The sequence below is a fragment of the Zalophus californianus genome, chromosome 6 (assembly GCF_009762305.2).
Source record: "Zalophus californianus isolate mZalCal1 chromosome 6, mZalCal1.pri.v2, whole genome shotgun sequence".
In the NCBI taxonomy this organism is placed as follows: domain Eukaryota; kingdom Metazoa; phylum Chordata; class Mammalia; order Carnivora; family Otariidae; genus Zalophus; species Zalophus californianus.
This window is the reverse complement of record NC_045600.1, coordinates 99,705,074-99,733,010: the sequence shown is the minus strand read 5'-3', so window position 1 is coordinate 99,733,010 and position 27,937 is coordinate 99,705,074. Positions and strand designations below refer to the sequence as shown.

Here is a 27,937-nt window from a genome sequence, read left to right as displayed (position 1 = left end):
AAATAGACTGAAATATATCTAATCAAGTTATCATTGAAGTTTTTTTAAAAAGTTTTAGTTAAGGAAGAAGATACAGGACAGGCCCAATAGCTCAGGGAGAGGTGAAGACTACAGTTTCTCAAAGGGACTCTAGGATAATGTGAGAAGGAAAAATCCTGTCTAAGTGAAACTTCAAACATTTCTGCCTTCATGGGAGAGTTGGCAAGAATATCAGGGGATGGGGCCGCCTGGGTAGCTCAGTGGTTAAACATCTGCCTTCTCTTGAGTATTCATGGTCTAGACATTTGCTCTTGGGATCCCAGGGTCCTGGGATCGAGCCCCGCCTCGGGCTCCCTGGGTCCTTGTCATTCCAGTAGCTGACCACCAAAGACCCAAAAGTACATGGCTGCCTGTCTGGGTCAGTAGATTTTCTAGTACTTACATGCGATGGGAAAAGCCACCTGTAAGAGGACCTCAGGCAGATGCTCCCCTGGTCACAGCGTTCTTGCCCAGGATGTTTCCCTGCCTGATTGCCTAAACGTGGTAATAAGAACAGCCTGCTTCACTCCTGTTCAGCTGACCTGAACATGACTGACATCTTTCCCTGATGTGACCTTTGAGCTTTGGGAACCTGCAAGCTGTCAGCATTTTTGGACTGACCACCAACCTTCTGTTCAGCTCTGGGATTCAAAGGTGAATGAGAACACAGTCACTGCCTCAAGGAGCTCCCTGTCATTCTGGAAGGGGGAGCAGGGCATCTGAGTAGCTAGGTGCCATACAGGATACTCCTGGGATAAAAAAGGCGGGGTGAGCCTTCTCACCTCCTTCTCTAGGAGGCTTCTGTTTAGGCCCGACACAGCATGTATCTGCTGTCTCGGAGAAATTAAGTAGGACCCAAGTTGATGCCATTGGTTTCCCTGAATGGTAGAATTCTGGGTAAGGTTTATTTTCTTCTTTAAGCACCTCTGTACTTTACAGTTTGCTAAAAAGAAACATATTTCATAATTAGGAAAAAACTGTATAAAGGTTTAAATAAAGGCAGGACTGGCCTAGGAAATTGCCTTCTCAGCTTAGGGAGGAAAAAAAAAAACACAAAAAACTCCTTTAAGTCTTTACTCAATGTTTTGGAACTAACGTTTTTGTGAAAAAGACATTGGTTAAGGGAGTGAAATAAGATGTTCTAGTGTTGTCAGCAGTACCACAATAAGCCACAAAGATGAGGGATAAAAATTGAGTAGAGAGCCAGACCAGGGACTAGTAAAGGATCTTTCAACATGGGGTTCTGCGTCAAACATCTGTAAAGAATTGTAGCCTGAGCCTATGAATAAGACAGGGGTGAGGTCCAAAGATAAGTCTGAGTTTTTAGAATAAATAAATGTAAAAGCTTTGTTTTTAGACCCAGGAGCATGGGCTGAAGAGAGGCAAATGAACTGAAACTCTGGCCTGGCCGAGGATGGTTGCACTGACTCCCAAGCCTGGGTCACCAGAGGGAGGGGTTTTTGAATTTGATGGTTGAAGTCAAAGTGTCCAAACACTTTCTCATTTCCAGACTCCTGCTAATTGACCCTGAAGTTTTGGCCTGCTTGCTTTTTTTCTTTATGGTCACTCCTAATAAATCTAAGTACATTAAACTACTCAAGGTTATTTGCATTGGGTTCACTTAGCCCTGTTGAATAAGCACTGTCCTGCCTCAAGTACAGCCGGGCAGACACATCCAGACATGCCCCGTTCCTCACTCCACACACCAGAAAGTGGGGCTTCTTGTTTTACTCTCTCCCTATTGCATACACTCCCTTCTTCATGCAACAGTCTTCTTGCCCCTGGGCCAGGATGCGGGAATGCTTGGATTTTATTTCATTCATTCCAAATGACTTCTACCTAAGTACCTTTGTTTGGAGTTCTGAAGTGCTATAAGCGAAGTGATCGAGACAATTCCAGAGTTTTCATCCGTCTAGAAACAGAAAGATGATAATAGCTTTGTGGCTACACCCTCTGAGGTGCATTCTCAGACTTTCAGATTCCAGTTCCTAGTTTGGAAAAGTTTATGAACAAGGTGTAGTAGACCTTGTGAGCTGTCCTGCAGGACCTATTCTCTCCTTTCCATATGAAAAGCTGATGGCCGACCCAAAGACTGCATTTCCCAGGCTTCCTTGCAAGCTAGGGGTAACCATGTGACATAGTGCTGGCCAATGGGGTGTGAGCAGAAGTGACTTGTACAACTTCCTGGTCCCACTTGTGAAAAGAAGGCGTAGATGCCTGGCTCCCAGGCACTGTAGCGCGGTCACGTTGGCCCTGAATTGCTTTTGCACCTGCTGTTGAGTAACAAGAGACAAAAACATTGTGTTGTTTAAACCACCAGTTGCCATGGTCTTCATCATGCCAGAAAAACCTATATCCCAACTATAACAAGAGTGGGCAGGAAACTAGTTGTGATGGAGGGAAGTTTGAAAACAAACTCTTGAGGTGATAGTAATAACTGAGTGCTCCCCCCACATGGCCATTATGTGTCCAAACATGCCTGTGAAGTATTCTGCCTTCACATCCAAGAAGAACTCTTGGGCATACCCATCTTCAGTAAGCAGGCAGTGAAGGGCCAAGCTCCCTCTCCTGGGTGAGGCTAACTTGCTGCTGCCAGTTTACTCTTCCCTCCCCTGTGGTTTGTGCGTGCTGCCATTCTGTGCCTTTAAATCCTGGCTGCGTGGTGGTCCTCCCTTAGACCTTTCTTCTCCTGTGGATTACCAAGTTCCTTTCCTGTAGGAAGACTGAGGGGCTGAGCTTTCAGGGAAAGAGGCCATGGCGCGATCAGGTACAGGTCATGAGCTCCCTGCCTCAGCCCACAGAGAAGGTTCCTGATGAGCCACTGAGCCTCTGTCTGCCCAAAGAAGACCTCCCCGGTCCACCCCAGCCTCGTCATATTCATGAGACTGGACAGAGAGACCACAGGAGTTGTAGTTTAAATGGATCAAAGTCTACGTGGAAGAAGAATCCTTCATCTCAAAGCTTGTCTACCTCCTCATCCTCCATACTTGCCTTCCTGTCTGGTTTTGTGACAGCACAGTAATCTACTGGTGCCCTGGTACTGGGGACCCTGAGAACAGGCACAGCTCCTGTGTGATACAGCTCAGCGCTGGTTACTTAAAAAAAAAACAAACAAACGTTGTTGGCATTTCCTGCACTTGGAGGGATTAAAATGTTACTGTGGCCAACTCACTGATGCAGGTTTACTTTGTTTTGTTTTTCATACCTGGAAAAACACCATCCCTAATGAAATGTTCTTCAGAGGGTTATCTTAGATATTTGACGGTGGTACTCGGAGGTCGTTGTAAGCGAGTATATTATGAAACCTTTGGGGTTGGTGGCCTCCTTCAACTGAGCTATACATCTAATGGCCAGGGAATAAGAAGTCTCAATTATATGTGTGTTGTCATTTCTATGAAGTCTAGCTGGGCCTGGACACGGGGGTCTAACCAGTCGCTTCTACCACTAAGCATTTTCCCCAGGACTGGGTTTGCCTTAGCCTCTTCCGTTCTTCCTGCAGCTCCTCACATGCCCTCCCTCCAGGCCCGAGTTTGCCCCCCAGTGCCACCCTATCCACACATGCAGTTCCCACAGCGGCTTGCTTGCCATTGGACACCCTGTCTTATCTATCTTTGTAGTTTGGTATGTGTGTGCATTTAGCGGCACATGGCACGCAGTTTAAGCAGAGCCCCGAATACCCAAAGACTCCTAATAAGTGTGTACAAAGCCCAGGACGTTGGCTTCCCTGTTGATAACTGAGCTACAATTCTTTTGAGTTAGGACTCATTATAATAGCTACAACCATATGTAGATTCTACTAACTGGGCACTTCTGTGGGATTGTTCATTTTCAGCCACATTCTATTCATAAAAGTTTGGATTTTTACCATCTTAAGAACATAGAAGTTGAATTTGAAAGTGGGTTGGGTTTTGTTGTTGTTGTTTTTAATACAGACTAAGTTGTCCTGAAATTCCTGATTTTAAAAGTCACGTGGGAGATTTATTTTGATTATGCTTTTGGTGAGTTATGAACTTCCTTCAGAAGCAGGTTTCATGTAATTCATTGTTGTTGTGTTTTGTTTTAAAGATTATCACTTATAGAAAGACTGTAGAAACCTAGTGCTATCTTACAGGAGATTTAAAAAAATGGAATAAACAGAAGTGCAACTTTCATTAAGTCTTTCCAATCTCTTCTCAGTACTATGCAGGATGACATTTTCATTCTTCACGAGCAAGAGTATGACAGTTTGCTTGAGTCCGTCTTCAAAACTGAATTCTTGAGCCTCTTAGCAAAGCGTTATGAGGAAAAAACCCAGAAGCAACTACCTCTGAAATTTAGCAATACGTAAGTGGGGACCTGGGGCCCAAAATTCTGAGTAAATCTTGATCTCCCCACTGGGGTCCAGGCTGAGAGGAGGGGAGGCCTGTGGGGTAGAGCAGGACTCGCTTCCACTTAACCCAGACAGCTCTGGGGCCTGCCAAAGACAGTCCCAATGGGTGTTACAGACCTTGAAAGGCCACTTTTGTGTTTCTGTGAAGTAATACGGACAGCTACTTAAAAGGAGGATTTGTCCGTCCTATAGCATAAGAAAATAGAAGTTAAAAGAGCAGAACATGGAATTGTGTCATACAGGCATATAGGCAGTATGACACAAACTGGCTGGGTAGTTTTGGGGTTGTGAGTAAACTTCCCTTCTATTTGGATTTTGGTTGCTAGTGTGGAAGGGAATTTAATTAAATAATAACCACTTTCTGGGCTGGGGAGACATGGGCTATCTCATGTCTGGCATCTCCCAGTTCTCCCCGACCACGACTGAGGGAAATCAGAGAGGCACAGTGACATATCCCAGTAGGTGTGGCCTGGAGAGTGTCCCCTTCCTGCCGTGCCCTGGGCAGGTGCACCGGACTTCACCTGGAGTGACACTGGTACCTCACTCACCAACCGGATTCTCACAGGCGCCAGGCCCCACATACTCCTGCCTCTGGGGGCAGTGGCTCACCTCCCCGCTGTGCCAAACCCCTGGATGTTGTCCCCGTCCGAGGGCCCCAGCTGGGCTCTGATCATCCGGGCTGGCCTCGTTCTCCCGCACGCTTGCCCAGCAGTAGAAGTCCCCGCTGGGGTCTGCGAGCACCATTCTCTTACTGTGGCGTTCCTGCCCGTTACCCACAAATGTCCTTGTCGCAGGCTTGAACTCAAGTTGAAAAAGGAGAACTGGGGTCCCTGGAGTGCAGGGGGCTCCCGACAAGTGCAGTTCCACCAAGGCTTTGGTGACCTGGCCATCCTCAAGCCCAGTAACAAAGTGCTGCAGGTCAGCATCGGACCCGGGCTGCCCAAGAACTCTCGTAAGTGTCCCCGGCCCCCCGCCTCGCCTTCCCTTACCCTGCTCCATGCCAGACTTGCTTCTCACCCAGTGCTCACGGTGGGTGCACACATCTGCGGGGCGGACCGCCAGCACAGCCCTCAGCAGGCCACTTCCCCTGCCCCCAGACCTCGACACCCAGCTCCTTCCTTTTATGTTATGCATGCCTTGTCAGTTCCTGCTCTTCTCATTTCCTCAGCCCTGCTCTTTACAAGGAGTTCGGTCAGCACCCCTCTTCAGCTGGATTAATCCTGTCCTCCTTTGTGTCCTCCCTGAGACCTTATTTATTGGTTGCCTTTGCAATACACATGTCTCTGCAGAGATGTCCTCCGCAGAGTGCCTGCCGCCGCGTCCCCATTCTGGGCCACAGTGATGCTCCGTGTGGCCCTGGCTTGCTTTCTAGCTCCTCACGTCTGCGTCAAGGGGACAAGTCGGCTTCCACCCTTTGCGGTCTCTGTTTGAATGGAAGACTGTAGAATGCACGCTCTTGCGGGAAAGGCTCTTGACCGAAGCGGAGGTGCAGTGAGTGCTGACACGCGCTGCACACCAGTGGCCGTGACGCGCAGCACGCTCGCGTTCGGCCTCTGCGCCGTGTTCAGAATACGAGCGCGAACCCGAAAATGCCCCCTCTTTCTCTTTTGAAAGCCTACAAAAACAGAAACACTTTTATAAGAGTGTGAATATCTCTTTGTAAAGCCACGGTCTCTACCATTTCAAAACCATCGTTCCACGGACACACGTCCTGGCCCCTCCGGCCCAAGAGCTCTCAAGACGGTCCCTCCCTCAGACATCCCCCCTCCACTCCGTCCTGCTGCAGATCTGCCTGGGAGCCGGAATCCACACTTGGCCGAAGGTTCCCATCAGCAAAACTCCAGCAGAAGCCATAAAACCAACCAGTGGCACTGATTTTGACTTTGTCTCGCTTGTTTATTTCAGGTCCCACCAGAAGGAACACAACTCAAAACAGAAGTTACTGCAAGGGAACGCACAACGCCAACTACCCGATGAGAGCTGCCCCTCCCCCTCCAGGTAACCGAGCATGCGCCGTAGAACAGGACCCCGAATCGGGACCCCTAACTTGGACAACGTATTTGGGAGGAAACCCCGGAGCAAGTAAATGCACACATAGCAGCCAGCCGTGAGCCATTTCAATGCCAGATACACTCATACCGACACAATGGCCCTGCTTGTGACCCCGCAGTGCAGGAAAAGTATGAGCTCGTGAGACTGAACTGTAGCTGAGTTAACGATCTGGATTTCATTACCTAGCAATATTACTCCCTGAGGAAAGGCTTTTTACATCAGTAAGAGAAAAAGGAGTTCCTTGTCCATGGCAACCAGAATGTTGTCAGCTTTTCAGTTACAGGATGCAGCCTTCGTGGAGCTAGAAGTCGGCCAGTTGTAACCGCCACACCACTACTCAGTTCCAGCCAAATATCACAAGGATATTTTGCAACTAGTTAATACCTTAATGAATAAGTAGAAAATCTTTATTTTCAGTCAGTTAGGCTCTAGGACAAGTGCTCTAAAAAAATAAAGTAGTATCTAGGGACGCCTGGGTGGCTCAGTTGGTTAAGCGACTGCCTTCAGCTCAGGTCATGATCCTAGAGTCGCGGGATCGAGTCCCACATCGGGCTCCCTGCTCAGCAAGGAGTCTGCTTCTCCCTCTGACCCTCTTCCCTCTCGTGCTATCTCTCATTCTCTCTCTCTCAAATAAATAAATAAAATCTTTAAAAAAATAAAAAAAGTAATACCTAAAGGGATTACAAAATGGACACAAAATGTTTTTTAGATCTTATGCAACTCATATTTTCTGATAAAACCATAGCATGCAGGTCAATAAAATAAAAACCTGAGTAAATGCAAGACTTCTTGCCTGTAAAAAAATCCATTTAGTGCTTTAAGAGCACTCTCAAAATTCACAAAATGTTTTTCCATCACTTACAACATTCAGTCAATAAAAAACTGTTCCCCAGAATATTTGGTATTGATAAGCTTAGGCATCTAGGTCTGAAAGGGTTATGTTAGGACCACACTTATTTAACTCAGATCATCCCAGACAAGGGAATCCTATCGTAGCTGTGTCCAAGGTAAGCAGTGAAAAGCATTTCTTTTGTCTCCTGCTCTGGAATCTCACTGTTGTGTGCTAAAATATGAACACCCGTGCCTAGCAGTAAGAAAGTAATTCTCATCTCTTCTGGAGTCCCCATGCTGCCTGGCCCTGCGCTCTCTCCTCCCCTCTGCCTTCACCCTTGAAGAAGGTCCAAGCACAAAAGAACCTAAGAGAACCAGTGTAGGATTGTGTTACTACTTATGTGCTGGCCCCCCATCCCCCGGGGCGAGAGCCTGGCCAGGCCACCTGGAAAGCTCATTTGCCTCAGCTAGGTTGGCCAAAGTTGCCTTAGACCAAATACCTGACCTTGAGTTCGGCTCCCAACCTCTCTACGTGACCATTTCTCCATCAATAAAATGAGACAGTTGGACCTGAATCCCTTATATCAACCTTTCTCACACTGTCTGTGGTGAAGAAACAAGGTCGGTTGGGGTTTTTTTTTTTTTTCCCTCTTTTCTTAATTTCTTTCTTTTTCAACCCATCGCAAACCATACTTTTGTAAGATATAATAAAAATCACTCAAAGAATGGAATTTTAAAAGCATTCAAAACAGAAGCCCAAATTTCTTACTGGATTCATAATATGTCTGTGAAATTGCTATGAACATTTCTAAGTGCTTATTCTTAATTTCTGAACGCACTGAGCTGTGAACCTCCCACTTTGAGTATCACAGCCCTAGAACATGTACCTCTCCTTGGCAACCTTGGAGGAGCTCACCAGACTCTTGTTTCCTTAAGGAGGAAACTGACACACTGAAGGGTCACAGATTTTGCTCAAGGTCAAGAGAACTAATAAAGGCAGAACCAAACCTGACCAGCTAGTCCCTCTTATAAACTAGGGGTCGTCCCATCTGTACCAAAGCGTTCTTTTCTTAACTTGGTTGGAAGAGGTTTTATGGTAGGTTCACCAAAATGTGCCTTGGGGAGTCTTGTTCTCCTTCATTCTTGCTCAGATCTATCAGTGGGAGAACAGGTAAGAGAGAAGAGACCATAACACGATGGAATAGTGATGCCCCTTTTAGCCAGGGCCTGTGGCTCGGAGCCCATCACCATATTCCGTTACTAACCAGATAACATGATCTTGACTAGGAACAGTTGTTTGGCTCAGAGAGCTTGCCGTATCTGGATTGATCCAACCAGCGCCACATTTCCCCTGCCTGTGTGGAGTACTCCCTCTACCTCCCACAGCGGGCTCCTGCAGAGGACACCTAAGGCTGACCCCCTGGAAATGGATGTCCAACTGTTTAAACAGCTGCCTGCCAGCCCTCTTGAATCATAACCTCATAATTTTTCTCAGATCGAAGAATGTGCCTGCCAGCTCATGGCAAGCTTACCTTTCCTTGCACGTGGGCTTTGAAACCCTGAACATCTGGTGATTCTAATGTCAGCATGCATGTGTGAGTGTCTGCTATGTTCCAGGCACTTGCTCGACAGCTTACAATGTATTAGTTTGATTCTTCACGATGTATTTGCAGTCATGCCCTCTGTATTTTCAGATGGGACACTGAGGCCTAGAGAAGCTAAGTAGCTTGCTCTTGGCTAAGAGATGGAAGGAATTTGGAGAGCCTTTTAGCAGAAGATCAGGAAATTGAAGTGTTGTTTTCTCCCCTTCTCTCTCTAGGATACCATCAGAATGGAGTCCTCAAAAACCAGTTTCTGCCACATCCCCATGCTGCTGGCAGCCAGAGGTTAAATCAGAAAAGTCTGTACACCTCCATGGCCCGCCCACCCTTGCCACGACAACAGTCCACCGGGTCAGACCGAGTGTCCCAGACGCCGGAAAGCTTGGATTTCCTTAAGGTCCCAGACCAGGGTGCTGCCGGGTAAGAGTCCCACCTCCCCTAGATGAAGCTGGTGACTTCCCTCTCCTTCGATCACAGCAAGGTCCAGGGATTTCTTTGGGCAGCCTCTGCGTGATTCTAGGGTTGTTTTCCACCTGCGTGTTGTAATCCGGGATCCAAGGCTGAGGCCTCAGGGCTCTTGGTTGACGTTTCTGAAAGTACAGCCAGGTTGATGGCACACAGCTCCTTCTCTGGAGACGGCTTATCATGAACCTCAGAAGAGGGTCCCCTTCAGCCCTGAGATTCAGTTATTCTGTGACCTGCTTTGCTGTCTGGCATGGCTGAGGAATGATGGGGTTTTGATCTCTGTGCCTGCAGGTGCATAAACGCTACAGCTCAGAGCACCCTCAGAAACGTGAAGGAAAACATCCCAGCCTTCTATGAGGTGTGGATGTTTTTATGCATACAGATCTTCAGGGCTTCAGAAGTGAGGACTGGTAAAAAAGGAACCCAGCGTTTTTAGCTGGAGGAAGGAAAGACTTCTGAAACTCTATATTGATACTCCAAAGAGTCAGTGGTGTGGAAAGGGGGTTGGACATGTCCTGAGGAGTCGCCAGGCGTAAAATAAGCCAACTTTAAGATTAAAGTCGATGAACTCTGCCAGGAGGTAGATTTTGGCATCGGTAAACAAAAGAGCATTCTAAAAGCCCAAAGATGAACTGCCCTGGGTTGTAAGGAGCGCTTTGTCCTTGGAAGTGTTCGGGCACAGGGTGGGTGGAAATAACCAGGCAGAAATACCGTAGAGTGAGGTTGTCAAACACCAGATCAGGCTGAGGATCTTACTTCAATCCCTGTTATGCATCTAACGTTGGACCTGCTGTGTACCCTCTCTGAGCTTCGTCTTCCTCACCTGTACGCAGTTGTGATACCACCAGGCTGGCAGGGCTGTTGGGAGGACGAGAAAGAAGGTACATAAAATATACCCGGCACGGTACTGGACATGTAAGGGGCTACTCGGTCAGCCGTGGCTTGGAGACGACGATGGCAGGGGCGGTGATAAAGCCATTATCTTGTGGCGGTTGAATAGTGACTTGGAAGCAGTCATCCAACCCTGCATGATCCCCCTGAGGTGGAGTAGTCTTCCTGCTGAACCCCAGAACGGGCCTGCTCCAGCCCGCTCTTCCCCTCCCTGGTGCCTACCTCCATTTTCCATTCTCTCCGTGTCTCTACAGTGATGAAGTTTCGCGTGTGGTCAGGAGACTTGTGTATGAAATAGAGCCGTGCTGGGAGAGTTACAACAGCTCCTCCATCCCCTTCTAGGCCCCATTACAGGATGTTCTTCCTGCCTTGTCAGCTTCCTTCTAAAAGACCGTGAAGCTCTTACAAACGTAACCGTGTTCTCCTGGGGTTCCTCTTCCCCTGGCTAGTCTCACCTCATTTGGGCTCCAGATATGAAAGCAGCTCAGTTTTGTACAGATAGGCTGACAGTGGAGGGGTTGCCGTCCTTCGCTGGGCCTCTCCCCACCTACCCCCACGCTTGCGGAACTAGCTGCCCCCCACCAGTTCCGGCAACCATGGCCTACCTGACTGGCTTGGTCGAAAGCAGTAGTTCTCAGACTTTAATGTGCACAGAATCACCTGGAGAACTTCCTGGCCCACTTCCAGAGTGTCTGATTCAGCGGGTCCCGAGCGGTGCCTAAGAATTCACATTTCTACCAAGTTCTCAGGTGCTGTTGCTGCTGATCCAGGGACCACATTTAAAACCACTCATCTGAAGGCATCTGTTGTCTAATTGATAAAGCCAGGAAAAGATTCTGTGCACAAGTGAATGCAAAGGGTGCTGTTGAGGCAATCGGATTTTTACTCCATAACCCAGACCTATGCTATTCAGATGGATGGACATAGTGAAGATACTCAAACAACCCTTCCTGGGCCCGGGTTGATGTCCCAAAAGTAGGCAGGGGGTGCAAATCAATCAACAAAACGCACCAAATCTCTTAGCTCTGTCTGTTAGCTTCCTACTTGCTTTGGCTTTGGCAAGCAAGACTATCTTTCCAGCCCTGCTTTGCAAGTTACAGACTTGCACACCAGCCAACAGGGAGCATCTGTCAGCCAAAAGCAGGCAATTTAGGAACATTTTGTCTTAACTGAGGCTGCTCCCTTCCAGCCCTGGGCTGCCTGGCTCCCTTTTTAAGGCTCATCACACCCTTTGCCACCTCTGGGTCTGGGCGTACATGATGGCATATCAGGCATACATGATGGTGGCGTGGTGATGGCCATGGGCTGGATGGGGAGGGCACCTTCGCAGCTGCCTACCAGGCAGGAAGATGTTCCTGACCTCCCGTGGTGCGCGCGCCTTTCAGCCCCAGGAGCTATAAGAATTCCAGCCAGCCTCCTCTTTGCACACTTAGATCTGCTGTGGTGCACACATTGCTTTGAAAAATCGCACTCCGGTCAAAGGGCTGAGCTGCTTCTTGGTATTTATTTTCTAAAACATATGAAGTGAAAATTAAAATAATTTCTACTGTGATCAGAGACCTTAGACAGGCCTGAGGCACATGCCTGAGGCATTTCGGGAGCCTCGGGGTCAGCTGCATTTAGTAACTGCTCTTCGCCAAGGAAGCGCGAATTGCATTCATTTCATAGCAGCCTGTTGGACCAAACAGCAGACTCTGGGATCTCAAACCTTTCCACAAACACGGACACTCTGGTGTACGTCACAGTTCCAAACAGTGACCTTGAATGGGCCAATCCATAAAAACCAGATAACCGCGGTCTTTCTCTGCTTGGGCGTTCACACCCTTGGGCTTATCTTTCTTTTCCCTCGCCCGCCCCCAGTGCACTTTCCTGTATGGACATATTTAGCATAAGCAATCATTTCTTTTGGATCATGTAATGTGGATAAAATCAAATGGTGTAATTAGCACCTCCAGTTAATTCAGGAAAGTCTTGGTCAGTTTATTTTAGGTTCAGCCAGGTTTTTTGGAGAGAGCATGAAGCCTTCACTAAATTACCATCCCAGCTGGGTTCTTTACCCTTGCCTTGCCGTGTTTGTGACACAGGGGCTATTCTTAGTGGCATCCTCGTTGTTACTGGCCGAGGAGACTAAGAGAGTTGCGTCCTGCAGTCTCTCGGCATACCTTTTGAAATGTCTGATGCAGCTTCAAGATCTTTCCTGATCCTCGGGAAAGAGAACGGGTTAAGCAAGAATCATACAGACAGTTCATTCATCAGCCTTTGCTCTGACTTCACAGAAACACTGTCTTTTTGGTTGGCCTCTTTAATCCTGCGGTCCATTTCATGGGAGGGCAACTTCACGAAATTTCGAGATACTCCAGAGGTTAATCCAACTAGAAGTTGGAGAAACAGAAAACTATTGAAAGTGCTCAGGGCTAGGGCTTCTGGCCATGCCACAAAGAGAAGGAATTGAGAGAAAAATTCAAATGCTGCCTGTATGTCTCTTGACAAGATTCTCCTAATGGAGTCATATTTTCAAAGGGCTTAAAATTTCCAACAAGTGTCCAATAGCAATATTTCTCAACCCAAAATGTACGGGAGCTGGAGCTGTATTCTGGCCCAGGCAGACGTGAGGCTTAGGAATTCCTGGCATCCATTCCCACGTTTCCAGTAATGTTTATAGGTTCAACCTTTTGGAACAGAGCGTATTTTAAAGAGCCAGTGAAATAAAATGCCATTATTTTCCTTCTTGGAATTTCAAGACCTAAATCCCACATCTGCAGAACAAAGAGGTGATATTCGAGAGCCTCATCCCAGCTCACCCGGGGATCGACCAGGTACAGCTGGCTGCCCCAGAGGTGTGGGAGCTGCGGAGACGCTCGTGAAGGTGGCCTGGCCGTGTGCAGAGAGCATGGGAGTCACAGCTGTAGGGACTGCGTGTCGGTCCCATTCATTTGTTCATCCTTCATTGATTCAGTCATCAGGTATTTACTGAGCCCCGTGCCTGCTCTGGGCTGCACGCCGGACCCACACATCGTTTCCCTGATTACCTGCTGTACCCTCTGCTGCTTGTCCCGAGGTCTTTCCACACCTTGGGGTCCTCACCTGCGCCGCAAGGATAATAATCTCACGTGAAAGGCCACTCCTCGGGGGCGTCTTGAAGATGAAGGAAGGGCTTTGTAAATGGTAGGTGTTGTGTGCCTTGAAAGTTTATTTGTATTGGTTTTATTACTGTTATTCGTGTGCTTCGGTCTTATCGGGAAGTAGTCCTGTTCTACTGATTGAAAGGCGGCTTTACTCTGAAGAACTCCGTGCGGGTGGAAGCTTCAGGCATTGCCGGCTTTAGCAGGAGGACGGGTGGCCTGCGGACAAGGGGACCGGCCCGGGACACAGCTTCCCCCTCACACACGCAGGGAAGAGCCTGCTGCTCTCTGTGGGCGCAGAGCGACAGCAAAACGGGGAGCCACGAGGTAACGTTAGAACAGACGCTAGCTGCACTTGGACGATATGAATAAAGTGTCAGACTTCTCCGCCTGTCCCGTCCTCCCCCCGCCCCCCGTCTTTTTCGAGTGAAACATCCTTTGCTCCTTTCCCGGTAACAGCTCACATCCCATGGACAGGGACAGACGTTACTTACCAGGGGCGAGCCGAGGCACGAACGCTCGCTGGGGAGAGCCTTGTCATCATTGGCGTCCGCAGGGGGCTTGCCTTCTTGGGGGCTCTGGGCACCCCGTGAGATTGGGCAGCTGTCTGTGAGGGTTCGGCCGCCCCTTTCAGGAACACGGGGCAGCCTGGGTGGGAGGCGCCCGAGGAGGGGGGCAACCGTGTGGGGTGGGTTAGAATGTGACTGCATCGAGGCCCGATGCCCTGCTCAGAAGAGCAACCTGCTGTAAAAGCAAGCTGCTGTAGCTCGGCTTCGCTGTGTGCTTATTTTCTTCGGGGGGAAGAGATCCACTCAAGTGGTAATGATGGGGGTCATGTCGTCATAGGGAAACCCGATTACATCGTGCCAAAGTTACACCGAGGGAAACACTGAATGGGCTCGGTGACGTGGAGTTTTAGAAGGATCTGTTAATATATGTAACGCAAAAAATAACTTACTGTGAGTCTGAAAGTCTTGCTCCAACCCCCATGATCCCCATGAAATAATGCTTTTATGACAGTTCTCAGTCGTGTAAAGCTGATTAGGAGCGCATGTGTTGTAAAACACCAGAGGTACCAAAATGATCTAACTCCTGCACGTGCCTTACGAAACTGATGTAGGCAGAACACTTGGAGACGAGCGAACAGGGGTCACCACGACCGTGTGGGGACAGCAGGGTGCTGGTGAGCAGCCGACTCTCTGGAGATGAAAGGGCCTGAGTTGTACTCGGTTGGCCAGTTTCCATTCGCCATGGCCAAGGGCAGGCTACCAGCATGACCCCGCTGGTCTCAGAGCGGGGAAGAGATGCGCAGCCGCGCACCGTTAGAGTGTTTCCTCCATCCTTAAGCAACCAGACGTGTATAACGTCAAGCACGTGGACAGAAGTAAAATGTGGTAGGATAATTAGAAAGGGTTGAGTTTTGAGTATTTATTGCCTTTGCTTTTCATCTATTTGAACTTGTGTGTTCCATTTCATCTGTAACAATGGCTGTGTTTAACAGCTGACTCACAGACTTCCTAAGGTGTGACAACCCCCGCTCCTGGGCTGGACTGAGCCAGTTCTGGCTCCCCGTGTAGCAAGCCCGAAGCCCTTCTTCACTGCGTTGGCCGGTCGCCCCTTGGCTGCACGTGCAGGGCTCCAGGCCCCCGAAGGGCCCCATTAATCAGTCTCCTCGGGCAGCTAGCAGTCTTTCTCTTTGCTCATTATTGATTACACAGGATCGCCACCTAGTGCTGCCAAGGAGATTGTGTGGGCCTACGGCTGAGGCTAAGACGGACTGGGAAAAATGGCTGTGGCCATCCCAGTGTTTTCTGTGACGGTTTCGGGGTCCACACTGTGGTAAAATGGAGAGGAGGCAGGCATGTCGGCGGCGCAGACTTGCTGGGCTCTGTGGTACATCTGACAGTAGAGAGTTTGTTGAGAGCGCGCTATAAAGTATCTGAGAATTAGAGTTAGCAGTGCTGCGGCGGGTGGCGGGGGGCAGACCCCGGGACCAGAAAGGTGTGTGCAGCTGGAGTGCATCTGCGGTTGTGCCATCTGGGGTAGGAGGTCCCAGGAGCCCGGGAGCGCTGGGAGGTGCAGTGAAGCAGGGCCTGTGGAGATGCCTAGAGCAGCCACGGCCGAGGCGAGGTGATCTGCTTTCATACAGCTGCAGGGAGGGGTTCCCAGGCGACATAGGCCTTCTGCTGAGTCGCATAGGAAGGGGCAAAACAAGCTGAGACGTGAGAATGGGGCCGCAGGGACTTGGCGCGGACCGATTGCCCCACTGGAGTAGTTGTGCTCCTTCCTGGTCACAGAGGACATTTAAACAGGGAAGAGCCAGATCACTGTGACCTTGGGGTTGGTTGTCTACGCAGACACTTCCCTAACGCAAAATGCAGAGCTGTCCCCCACCTCCACGTCCATCCCCCTCAAACACAGCCCCCCAGTCCACACTCTGCTCCCCAGCACCCAGCGCCACATCTCAAAGCTGCCTGGACGCTCCCTGCTCCCAAATGTGGGGTACTGTGAACCCGGGTTAGCCAAGTGATAAATGAGCACATGGCTTTACGTTGGTAAAGCATGGTGGCCGTGGTCCAGGGCCTGGGACAACCAAGCCCACTGTTGCCAAGGGCGTGCAAGGGAACCCCAATCCCCCAGTATTCCCTGAGGTTTCATTCTGATAGGTTTTACTTTGACTTATCCTAAGGAAGTATCCTCTGATGCCTTGGGACCAGATACCATGCAATGGCTGTGTTCGCACAGGTGTTTAGATAGTCCTCCCCTCCCCCAGCTCCTCTGCTAGCCGGCCTGGTTCTGGGACATCCATCTGCGGGTGGACAGACTGGCCGAGGTCACTGTGGGTATCAGCAGTGAGCTGCCCGGCCAAGAGGGGTCTATGTCATTTACTTGTTTTGTTTTTTAAGCAGTTTTGAGATATAATTTATATACTATTAAATCAGCCCATTTAAAGTACCATTCAGCGGTATTTGGTGCCAAGTTATACAACCATCATTGTAATCTAATTTAAAAAAATTTTTTTTAAGTAAGCTCTGCACTCAACATGGGTCTCACACTCATGACCCCGAGATCAAGAGTCGAATGCTCCATTGACTGAGCCAGCCAGGTGCCCCATCATAATCTGATTTTAGAATTTTCATCATCCCAGAAAGAAACCTCCTTTCCCCAACCCTCAGCCCCAGCCCTAGGGAACCACTAACCTACTTGTTTCATTATAGATTAGCTTTTTCTGGATATTTCATGAGTGGAATTATTCTTTTGTTAAATTTACTCCTACGTGGTATATTTTTTTATATGTATTGCAGATGGAATTGTTTTCTCAATCTTGTATTCTCTAATCTTGCTGAACTTGCTTATTGGTTCTGATAGTTTTTTTAGTGCATTCCTTAGGTTTTTTTCTACATGCAAGATCATCTCATCTGCAAATAGAGGTATTTTTACTTCTTTTCCAGTCTGAATGCCTTTTATTTTTCTTGACTAATTGCTCTGGCTAGAGCTTCTAGTGCAGTATGGAACAGAAGTGGTGAGAGTGGACATCTGTTTTGTTCCTGATCTTGGGGAGAAAGCAGTGTCCCCTAAAGATGATGTAAGCTAGGAGTACGTGAACAGAGTGTCCTGACCCCAACCAGGGCTCGTAAAGAAAGGTGGGAAGGTACCAGTGTGGCCTGCAGCAGGACTGGAGACTGGAAGCGAGCGGGAGCCACGCCTGGCAGGGACTTTGTAGGCCCCATGCAAGTCTTGGTCCATTTCCCAGGAGTAGGAGAAGCTGTCGGGATTTTTAGTGGAGGGTGAAGTGAACTAACAGACACTGAGTTGGGGGATATTCAGGGAGCCCGGGAAGTAAGCAACTGGTAGCAAAGACATGAAGGATGAGGAACTGCCAGGGGTTGGTCAAAGCTGGAGGTGATGGGCAGAGCAGCCAGGGGGTGACTCCGAGGATGCTACAGGAAGGACCGTCCTACATTTCAGAGCGTCATCTACCTTTTTCTCCCCACTAAGAGGCCCCGGCCCCTGTTTCCCCGGGGACTACACCTAAGTCCGAATACTCTTGGGTCCAGACACCTCATCAACTACCCTAATGTTTGTAGGTTTCCCCCCTGGACATAAGAGAGGCCAGCTCTCCATCTACGAGTGTCTGGGGGGTGGGGGGAGAGAGAGAGAGAGAGAGTGTGTGTGTGTGTGTGTGTGTGTGTGTGTGTGTGTGTGTGTGTGTGTGTGTGTGTGCGCGCGCGCGCGCGCGCGCGCGCGCGCACACGCATACCCTTCTAACCCTGCACCCTGGAACCAGCAGGCTGGAGGCGTATTCTAATGCACACCCCTCCTATGCACCCCCCCTTCCTTGTTGCTGGGAAATCAGATGACTTCTGGTATCCACGCTAATGGCTCTTATTAACCAGATGCTGACACATCCCTAATGTATACATTGCTTAATTAAAAGCCTGCTTGCCTCACCAGCTTTCAGAGAAGCAAGCACTTCTCGAGCAGGGAATGGGGATTTCCAATCGACCAGGGAGGAAATGATGTCATACTAGTGATCTACAAGATGCCTGTCCTCTATGATGAAAGAAAAGTGTTTGGTGGCGGGTGGGTAGGTGGGGATGGGGATTGACCTAAGAGTAGAGCCTGAGTAACCTTGGGGTTTGCTCCCCGCCCACGCAGGGAGCCCTGAGCAGCCCCCTGAAACCCCACCCCTGACAGGAACAGTCCTACCCCCCCCACCCAGATACCCCCTCATGATCTAACCTGCTCATCAGCACCCAGTGCACATCTGTTATCATGGGACCTCAGGAGGCACGGCTCAAAGCTGGGTGTGCTTTCCCCCCCACACAACTCAGGCCGGGGGGCGGGGGAGGGACCCTCCTTTCTCCTTCTTCCTGCCACAGGTATGAACACAGCCCGCCCCACTGAGTTGATTACAGCCCAATTTCTCCGAGAAGAAATCTTCAACTTAGGTTTGTTTTGTGACCAAATGAATGTAGGCTTTTCCTGGTTTCTCCTCAAGCAGAGTGGGAAATTTACTACTTTTTTTTCTAAATGCCTTGTATGAACATACTTAACAAAGAGTTGTTTCAGATAGAAGTTTAAAGATCTCTCAAGCTACAGTGCCTCTGAGACATGTACGAAGGGAGGCTGGAGGCAGTATAGTGTGTAGAAAGAATACGTGTAAAGCTAGAAGACCCGGCTGAGGGCGCTGGCGCTGGAGATGGTTTTGATGATCGCAGTGAGGTGGGGGAGGTGCTGCTGGCACCCAGTGGGTGGAGGCCGGGATGCTGCCCGCAGCCTGTGGTACACCAGACGGGGCGGCCCCCACAGAGCGTCCCCAGCAGCGCTGGCCCCAGACGGCAGTGGTGCTGAGGCTGAGAAACTGCTCGCGCAAGAATAGTCAAAGCAGCATGTTTATTTTTGCTATTTTTTCGCAATGCTAGAAACTGAAATCATCCCAAATGACCATCAACAGGGGACTGGAGAAGTAATTTGTGACATATTCGTGCCATGGAAGAGGGTGAGGCCACAAGAACTCGTGGCCAGTACATTCATGCATCACCAGGGTGTATCTCAAAAATAGAGCGAATGATAGAACATGATTCCTTTTGGGACGCCTGGGTGGCACAGGTGGTTAAGCGTCGGACTCGTGATTTCGGCTCAGGTCGTGATCTCAGGGTCGTGAGATCGAGCCCTGCATCGCGTTCTGTGCTGGGCGTGGAGCCTGCTTAAGATTGTGTCTTTCTTTCCCTCTGTTTCACCCCCGGCCCTAAAAACAAAACAAAACAAAACAAAACATGATTCCTTTTATGCAGTAAAAAAAATAGGCAAACTATGTGTACTGTTCAGGGATACTTTTGTGTGTGGTCAAGACCACAAAGAAAAGCAGAATTATTAATACAAAATGCAGGGTGGTGGTCAATTCTGGGAAGGATTGCTGTTGAGGAGAGGCACCTGCAGGCTTCTGGGGCACTGGCAAAAGTTCTGTCTCCAGAGTTGGGGGCGGGGGTATTTTTATTCTCAGCGTAAGTTTGGGAATTGACGTATCTTGTAAGGATGGAACTGGATTTGAACTTGAGCAGGCCAGTGCTGGCCCCGTGCTCCAGACCACCACACGGTGCTGGCCTCCTGTTAGGTCCTGTCTCTCACCTGCCTCCACTCTCTCCACAGTGTCCGGAGGCAAACAAGCAGTCGGCCTCCCCCAGCTGGGGGCAGACCCAAGCCCCAGCCCAAGCCTAAGCCTCAGGTGCCACAGTGCAAGGCTCTCTATGCCTATGATGCTCAGGACACAGATGAACTCAGCTTCAATGCCAATGACATTATCGACATTATCAAAGAAGGTAAGTGCATGGCTGGCTGGCTGGCTGGGACAGCCTCCTAAATAACATTCAGTCACAGTGCTATAAAAACTAGTTTAAACACGAAGGGAATTTATAGGCTGCTCTAACTGAAACTTGCAGCAGGAATCTAGGCTTCAGGCTCAGTTTGATCAATGCTCCAATTTCTTTTTTTTTTTAAATACTTCTTCAGCTCTGCCTTCTTTGTATTTGCTCCCTTCTTGGCTGTTTTCCCTCATGGCAGCAAAGTGGCTGCCTCAGTTCTAGCAACAGATCAAACCAGGTCTGAAATCTTTATCTCTGAAATTTCTCTTAGCCATTGGACAAAAGTCCTGAGTTTCACTCTGATTAGACCAAATTGGTCGTGTGTCCATCCCTGAATCTCTGTAGCAAGACAAAGGCTGTACCTATAGTAGGTTAGGCATGGCAGGGACTTCTGTAGGAAATGGGAGTTACGACTATCCCACCCAAACTTGATGGCCTCCTCATACGGAAGGTAGATGGAATGGAAGTCAGGGAGGCAACCTGTAACATCTCTTATAAAAGTAGTCTGTGAGCTTGGCTGAATGCTTTATTAATTTGGTAGACAAGATAAGTTAGAATATAATATATGTATGACCAAACATTAGTGCTTATGGAAGTATTTTTTAAAAGATAACTTCAGGGGCACCTGGGTGGCACAGTTGGTCAAACATCTGACTCTTGATGTCAGCTCAGGTCATGATCTCAGGGTCATGGGATCGAGCCCTACGTCGGCTCTGCACTCAGTGTGGAATCTGCTTGGGATTCCCTCTCCCCCCCCCCTTTCTCTCTCTAAGTAAATAAACAAATCTTAACAAAAAAAATAAAATAACACCTGACTTAGGATGTTAAAAAAAGTACCTTGAAGGAAATGGCATTTTTGGTGGGGAATGGAGGGAGAGACAGAGAAGCCAGGGAGGCTAGAAAGAGCAGATCATTTTAGGAAAATGAGCTCAACCCTGTGGCAGGATTCCCCAGGGGATGTCATAGGAGACAAGATGAAGCTAAGAGTGGCCTGATGGTGGAGGGCCCTGAATGTTGGGCTCAAGAGAACTTGTGGACAGTACGGAACCATCCATTAGGGGCAGAGCAAGGACAGCCTGAGTGAAGTGGGCCTTGGTAAGTTCAGCCTTCAGGAAGAGGTGGCCGAGGACAGACAGTTCCAAGAATGGTGTTTTTAACCGATTCCTTCATCAGGGGTCACTCGGAGGAGACTTATAGGTCCCTGGGCTGATCTTCTAAATGACCTCTGGGCATTATTTTGACCTCCTTGAGCCATCTAGTTTGCTGTAGATACTAATATTTCAGCCATTTAGTATTCTTCCTAGAAGGTGTCGGAGTAGAAATAAAAGTTGAAATAAATGCTTAGTAAACACAAACAGAATTTTATCACCAGCTTTGTTCAGCAAAAATATTGGAAATGACCAATTACCAAGTAACAAAGATTGGCTAAATAAGCTTTGCTCTATCCATTCAGTGAACTTCGATGACATACATTTTTATTAGAGATAATGATGCGGTAGTATGGTATACTTACTGAAATGGAAAAATGTTCATGGGGGAAAGGTTGTAGACTGGACTGTAGTCTTATTTTTGTAAAAATATAAAACATACGGTTCTCTGCACGTATGTATATATTCACATATTCATATGTGGTCTCCTTAAAGTGTTGAATTTTAAGTGAATATTGCTTTCTTTTCATTTCTCAATATTTCAGATTTTTCTAGAAAGAACACGTATTTTGGTTGAATCAAAACAGTTACATATTTGTGTAAAATGTAGAGTCCTAGAAGTTCTCAGAAAACGCTATAAATTTTCGCTGTAATTGGTGCAGTGCATTGTGAGTACAGGAATACATCTAGATAAATGAGACAGAATCCAGAAAGAGACCCGTGTGTGTACAGGTGTTTAATATAGGATAAATGTGGCCTTTGAAATCAGGGGAAAGGAGAGACAATGACTTTCCATTTTGAAAAGAAAATAAAGTTAGGGCTCTACCTCATACCCAAAACAAATATCAGATGAATTAGAGATCTAAAATATGTAAATGAATTATCATGATCTGAGCCACCCAGGCACTCTGCTTTGGTACTTTTAAAAGCACACGGAAGAGTATTACCTATTATAATAATGAATTATGTTGTCTTACAGAATAAAAGGTCTATGTTCTTTGAGCCAGGAATCTCTCCTATAGAGCTACTTGCATGCAGATGTAAAGATACTGGTATGGACATTTATTCCATCAGTAGTGGAAAAAGTGGGAACAAACGTCCATCACCGAGTAAATGGTTCTATAAATCTTGGTATACAATACAGCTGTTTAAAAATGAGATGCAGACGTGGAAAGACAATATCTATTAAGTATTGAAAAGCAAGAAGCAGAATAGTAAGATAGAGTGGCCCGTTTCTGTTTAAAATGAGTGTGGGGTTATAATCACAGAAGAGGGTCTGGAAGAATGTAGACCACATGCTTTTTCCTGGTGGAGGGCCTGGGATTAAGGTGGGAGGTGTGGTAGATCAGGTTCTTCCAGGAACATTCTGCGCTGGAGGAAGGAGTGGGAAAGGTGCAGGGGGGAGTAGCCCTGTGTGAGGAAGACTGGGGAGGCAGGACTGGGGGCCATCTCACCGCCCCGAGCCAGCCTCCCGCGGCTCAGCTGCTGGTCCAGAGTAAAGACTGCTGGGTGAGGCTGGTGTGCCTGGGCCCCTCGGGGAGCAGTCAGCCTCATCTCAGAGGCCGGGCAAAGCCTCACGTGGGAGCAGCAGGGACCCTGAGTGGTCTGTGTCTGCTGTGGGGGAGAGTTTACTTTTTACAACAAACGCGTTCATTTAAAAGAAAGTAAAGGGGGCATGTGGGTGGCTCAGTCGGTTAAGCGTCTGCCTTCGGCTCAGCTCACGGTCCCAACGTCCTGGGATCGAGCTGCACGTCGGGCTCCCCACTCAGTGGAGAGTCTGCTTCTCCCTCTCCCTCCGCTGCTCGCTCTCTCCCACTTAAATAAATAAAATCTTTTTAAAAATTAACAAAAGAAAATAAGGACAAAGAACACAGATGGAGGGAGCCAAACCACCTGTGCCCACGTGATGCACCTGTAGGAGCAGGGTGTGTTTGGCCCAGGCAGGACCGCCTTGCTCACCGTCACTCTCGCCATCTCTGTCTCCTGCAGATCCTTCTGGCTGGTGGACGGGTCGACTACGAGGCAAGCAGGGCTTGTTCCCCAACAACTATGTGACCAAGATCTGAGGCGCACAGAGACTGACTCACGGGTGAAGGAGCTCTAGACAGGGAAGGGGATGCTTGGGGTTCTCCTTCTGATCCATAGCGAGCAACTGCTTCCTCCTTTAAGGCCTGGAGTTTTTCTGGCACCTTCCCCATGGAGGACATTGAAATGCTGGGTTGGGGACAGGGTGTGTCACTCCATAAATGATCCTAAAAGGCAGCCCTATTCATAGGAGCCCAGGAGGGCAAAACCACCACCAAGATTTATTTATTGTATTTAAACCTGGTGAGAGGACAGGCGAGGTCCACTCAGACCTTGTTGGCTCTATCAAAACAGCACCCCGCTCACTCACCAGGCCCAGGGATTGGCTGTAGGCGGCCGCTGACAAGTGCCTTTAGTCAAAGAGCACATTTCTTTCAACCCTCTTTACCTGACACACACATTCGTCTCTGCCACTTTCCCTCAGGGAGGACCTGCCCTCTACAGGCTGGGCTTGGCATGAGCGGGCACTTGCCGTGCAGATGCCAAGGGCCAGCATGGCCTGCGGAGCCCACAGGGGCAGAGGGGTGCTGGTTTACGCTTCGCCAGGACCATCAGGCTGCCGGGCTGGGCCGGGGCTGGGGGCTGGGCTGGGGGCCTTGCTTTCTCTGGGTCTTCAGTTGGAATGTGGCTGGCCCATGTTGGTTTTGTGTTTAATGCTGTACCTATTACAAGAAGGATCTCTTTTTTCAAGCTGTACATTTATAAAAACAGATCATATACTGTATATATAAAAATCTTAAGATGGTAGAAACATGTATGAATGTACTAAGTAGTATTCCACTGTACTTATTCGTAAGGTAGGTTTTATTACAAATCTCCCACCAGGTACTTACAAATGTGCACTACTCCTTTTCAACTATAGAATCAGTGTTACTGCTTTCTAGCCCAGCCCCCGCAAATCCTTCTCAACCCTTGCCCTGTAGGTAATTTTCCTCTGTCCCCTGTCCCTCCCCCTACCTCCTAAATAAATAAAGGAATCAGTGAACCACCTCTTCTTTTGTGACATTTGTTATAGGTTGAATTGTGTCTCCCTACCCCCTCAAAAAAAAGATATGTTAAAGCCCTAAACCGCAGTACCCCACAGTATGACCTTATTTAGAAATAGAGGGTCTTTCTTTACAGAGATAATCAAGTTAAAATGAAGTCATTAGGGTGGGCCCCAGTCCAATATAACTGGTGTCCAGGTAAAAAGGGGACACTTGGACACAGATGGACACAGAGAGGGGAGAGGACGTGAAGGGACCGCCGTCTACAGCCACAGAGAGGGGCCTGGTACAGATGTGCCTCCCTTACAGCCCTCAGGAGGAACCAACCTTACCCACACGCAGCAGATCTTGAACTTCTGGGTTCCACAGTTGGAAGACCGTCCGTTCCTGTCGGTAAGCCACCCAGTCGGTGGCACTTTGTGAAGGCAAGCCTAGCAGGCCAGTGCGGTGGTTATTGCAGTAATAGTGAAAAGTCAGAAACGATGGAATGTCTGTCAATGAGGCAGTGGTTCTCGGGGGAGACGGTCAGTTCTCTGCCTCTCCTTCTCCTGGTTGCCTCGGCCTTTCTGAAGCTATTGGGAAAGTAGGGTTTGACCAGCACACACCTTTTTGTCATTCCAAGTTTCCTGAGTCCAGGGGAAAAATTACCAGGGGTTACATATAAGGAAAAAAAAATGTATCTGAACTTAGAAGTAAACCACTTAATTCTGTGTTCAAGAACAGAACAATAACAAATAATGTTTAAAGTATAGTTTGGTTCCAGGACGCCTGGGTGGCTCAGTTGGTTGAGCAGCCAACTCTTGATTTCAGTTCAGATCATGATCTCAGGATCTTAAAAAAAAAAAAAAATTGGCCAAGTGACAGGACAGCCTGAATTAACTATAAGTTATTTTGAAAAGGCCTATCTTGAGGATAAATGTTAACTCAAGCTTTGGAGGAACTAAGGTGACCTTGGGCAGTGGAAGGAATCCCTTGCGAAATTCCTTAAATAAAAATATATTCAAAAAAAGGATGAGGTTGTGCCACTTGAGACAACATGGACAGGCTGAAAAGACAAACACCATACGATTCCATTCGTAAGTAGAATCTAGGGGAACAAAACCAAAAAACAGAATCAGACCTATAAATACAGAGAAATGGGGGGGGCCGGGGTAGGGTAGGGAGATGGGCGAAATGGGCAAGGGGGAGTGGGAGATCCAGGCTTCCAGCCATAGAATGAATAAGTCCTGGGAATAAAAGGCACAGCGTTAGGAATGCGGTCAATGACATTGTAATAGTGAGGTCATGAGAGATGGCAGCTACACTTGTGAACACTGCACAATGTATGAACTTGTCAGATCCCTAAGTTGTACACTTGAACCTACTACAGCATTGTGTGTCAGCTACACTCAAAAATTATTGCTTTACATAATTTTCCTAATGTTATGCATTAAAAAATGGGATCGATCTTGGCTGCTTTTAATTTAATGATGGGCCTTTAAAACTGGTGTGTAACTGGGACCCCTCAGGCTCTAGGTGACAACATAGGAACAGAGTCTAACATCCACACGAGCAGCGGGAACAGCCCGGCTCGTGGGGGTCACAGAGCAAGCCCCAGCCCTGCACCCATGTGCCTTACCTAGTGCCAGGCTCGAGGAGGTCCTCAACGTTGCTTAAACGGGAGAAAATTCATTGAAGTCATGATCCTAGGTTTCTCTGGGCTCTGCATCTAGCCAGGCCGGCCATTTTGTTCCCTGTTAGGTCAAGAGTAACTTCACCTGGGAGACTGTATGTAAAGAGGCTCAAGGGGCCACCCCTGCCTTCTAGAACACACCATCCTGTTTGGGATGATGGTGTGCTTGTGTACATACACCACACATGTTCAGCAGCAGAAAACGCAGTGCAAGGATGTGAGAGATCCCTTCAACCAGAGGTTTAAAGTAACCAAGCATGCTGAGCAGGCTTGAACGTTCCCTCGGACAGAGATGTTCAACGAGTAGCAGACCAGCAGTTCTCAAACCCTTTGGCCTCAGAACCCCTTTACACTCCAATATTATTGAAAACCTCAGAGAGTTCTGCTTTTGTCCGTACAGCTATTGGTATTTACTATATTAGAAGTTCAAACAAAATTTTTGAAAACACCAAAAACACAGTCTACTAACCGCCAGAGTGAGGACATCATCACATGTCACGTAGCTTCTGGAAGATGCCACCACACATTAAGGACAGACAAGAATGAGAAAAAGCAATATCCTAGTCTTAACATGAAAATAGTTTTGACCTCGTGGGCTTCTTCAAGGAGTCTCGAGGATCCCCAGGCCACATTTTGAGAACCACCAGAGGGGCTAAGTGCTAATGAACAGGGGGTGCAGCTGGCTCTCTGAAAACATCATGTGAAAGGGCCATCTCTTCCCCAAGGCTTTGGGAAGCGAGACTAATGCCCATGGAGAGGGCAAAGGGTGAGGCCTTATAACCTGTTCTGCCAACAGGCGTGCAAACCATGCACACGTATTGTCCCAGCCCATCTGATCAAACGTGACTCACCACCATTACCAAGTCCAGCCCTATGAAGGTAGAAAGGGGATGAGAAGCAGTTTCTTTTTTAAAGAACATTCATTACAACGTGCACACACCATGTCCACTCACAGTCTAGTAGCTGGAACTTAGTCACGTGGCCTCAACTGCCGGGGAAGCTGGGAGTCTCTTGCTGGGGACAGCAAGTCTCAGCACAGAGAGCAGTTTATCCAGGGCACCAGCGAGAGATCTTCCTCCTCCTTCCAGGCAGAGAAGTCCACAAGAACAAGCGCGAGACAACACGGCTGTGTGCCCACGTAACTGACGACCTCCACTGGCGCACCATGGAGCAGGGCTTGTACAGAATCCGGACTCCCTGCAAACTCCGCAGCCCTCCCCGGCGTGCAGCTGCGCAGACGAGTCTGGCCCTGCCTCTACTGGCCGCTTTTACAGTGCTTTCAGCGGCAGGTGGAGGCAGGGTCCGGGTTCAGGAGCACCATGTGCCCGGGATGCATCTTCCGGGGAGAACCTACTGCTTTCCCTGGTACCCTTCACTTTTACGGTCAAAGAGTGGGAGCCACTCTGCTACGTCGCTCGCTCCCTTTGCTGCCTCACTTTGGGTTTCTCCCAAGGCCTCGCTGGCCTTCACAGCTGCTCCTGAATTAGCTTATTTTACTCTTACCAGCTACTGGACGCCTTTCCCTCCTACAGTACTGTACCTGCCCCTCCGACAGGCATGGCCTCGTCTAAAACCACTCGCAAGAAGGCTCAGTACAGTTCACTCCCTTGCCCAGGTCACATAGCTCGTAAGGAGAGGAACCATCATTTGACCCCTGATCTGACCCCCAAGGCCTGTGCTTTTCATCTCTGTCTTCAATCCAGCTAATATCAAGGAGTTTGATAGTCTAATTGTCAACCTTTCCACTTCCAATTATACTTTTCTCAAAGAACAAGAACCAAAAAAATAAAAATCAAGAACCAAAATAAAAAAAAGAAAAACTCACAAATAAGACTCCACAGCTTTAAATTTGCAAACTCATTTGACGGGCAAGGGCGGTATCTAACATATCTTTGAATGCCCAGAGTCCATCTCTTTCCAAGACCATCAACTTCCTTAAAATAACAGCCACTAACATTCGAGCACATCCAGACACGGCGCTAAGGGCTTGCCATACCTTTCTCAGTACTCCAACACTATGAGGGAGATGCTCGGACCCCCACTCTCCCCCACAGACATGGGCACGGAGATCCCACAGCCGCTAACGAGACCTCAACCCGTGCAATCCAGCTTCAGGATCTGTGCTCTTCAAATACTGTGGTTACATCATCTCATTTTCTAATTTCAGTGTTTTTACAATATTATGATTTCTACTTTTACAGCTTATTGCACATTTATAACACTAATTTAGTTTTGGGTGCCTGCTGTGGCACATAAGGAAGTATCTGAAAGGTCTTTTTTTTTAATGAGATTCTGGAAGTATGAATTTCCTGAATCAGGCTATTTAATATTT

At 48.3% G+C, this 27,937-nt stretch overlaps 1 protein-coding gene across 3 annotated transcripts in view; it reads left to right on the top strand.

The window, feature by feature from the left end:
- The window catches only part of MYO1E (myosin IE), a 189,004-nt gene extending 165,072 nt beyond the window's left edge, over window positions 1–23,932 (top strand). For all 3 annotated transcript variants that reach the window (XM_027571990.2, XM_027571991.2, XM_027571992.2), the window contains 6 exons: window positions 4,195–4,341; window positions 5,182–5,339; window positions 6,293–6,385; window positions 9,090–9,291; window positions 19,503–19,672; window positions 22,852–23,932. In XM_027571990.2, the coding sequence (XP_027427791.1) occupies window positions 4,195–4,341; window positions 5,182–5,339; window positions 6,293–6,385; window positions 9,090–9,291; window positions 19,503–19,672; window positions 22,852–22,928 (847 nt within the window). In that variant the 3' untranslated portion in view covers window positions 22,929–23,932. The remainder of the gene's footprint in view (window positions 1–4,194; window positions 4,342–5,181; window positions 5,340–6,292; window positions 6,386–9,089; window positions 9,292–19,502; window positions 19,673–22,851) is intronic.
- The last annotated feature ends 4,005 nt before the right edge of the window (window positions 23,933–27,937 follow it).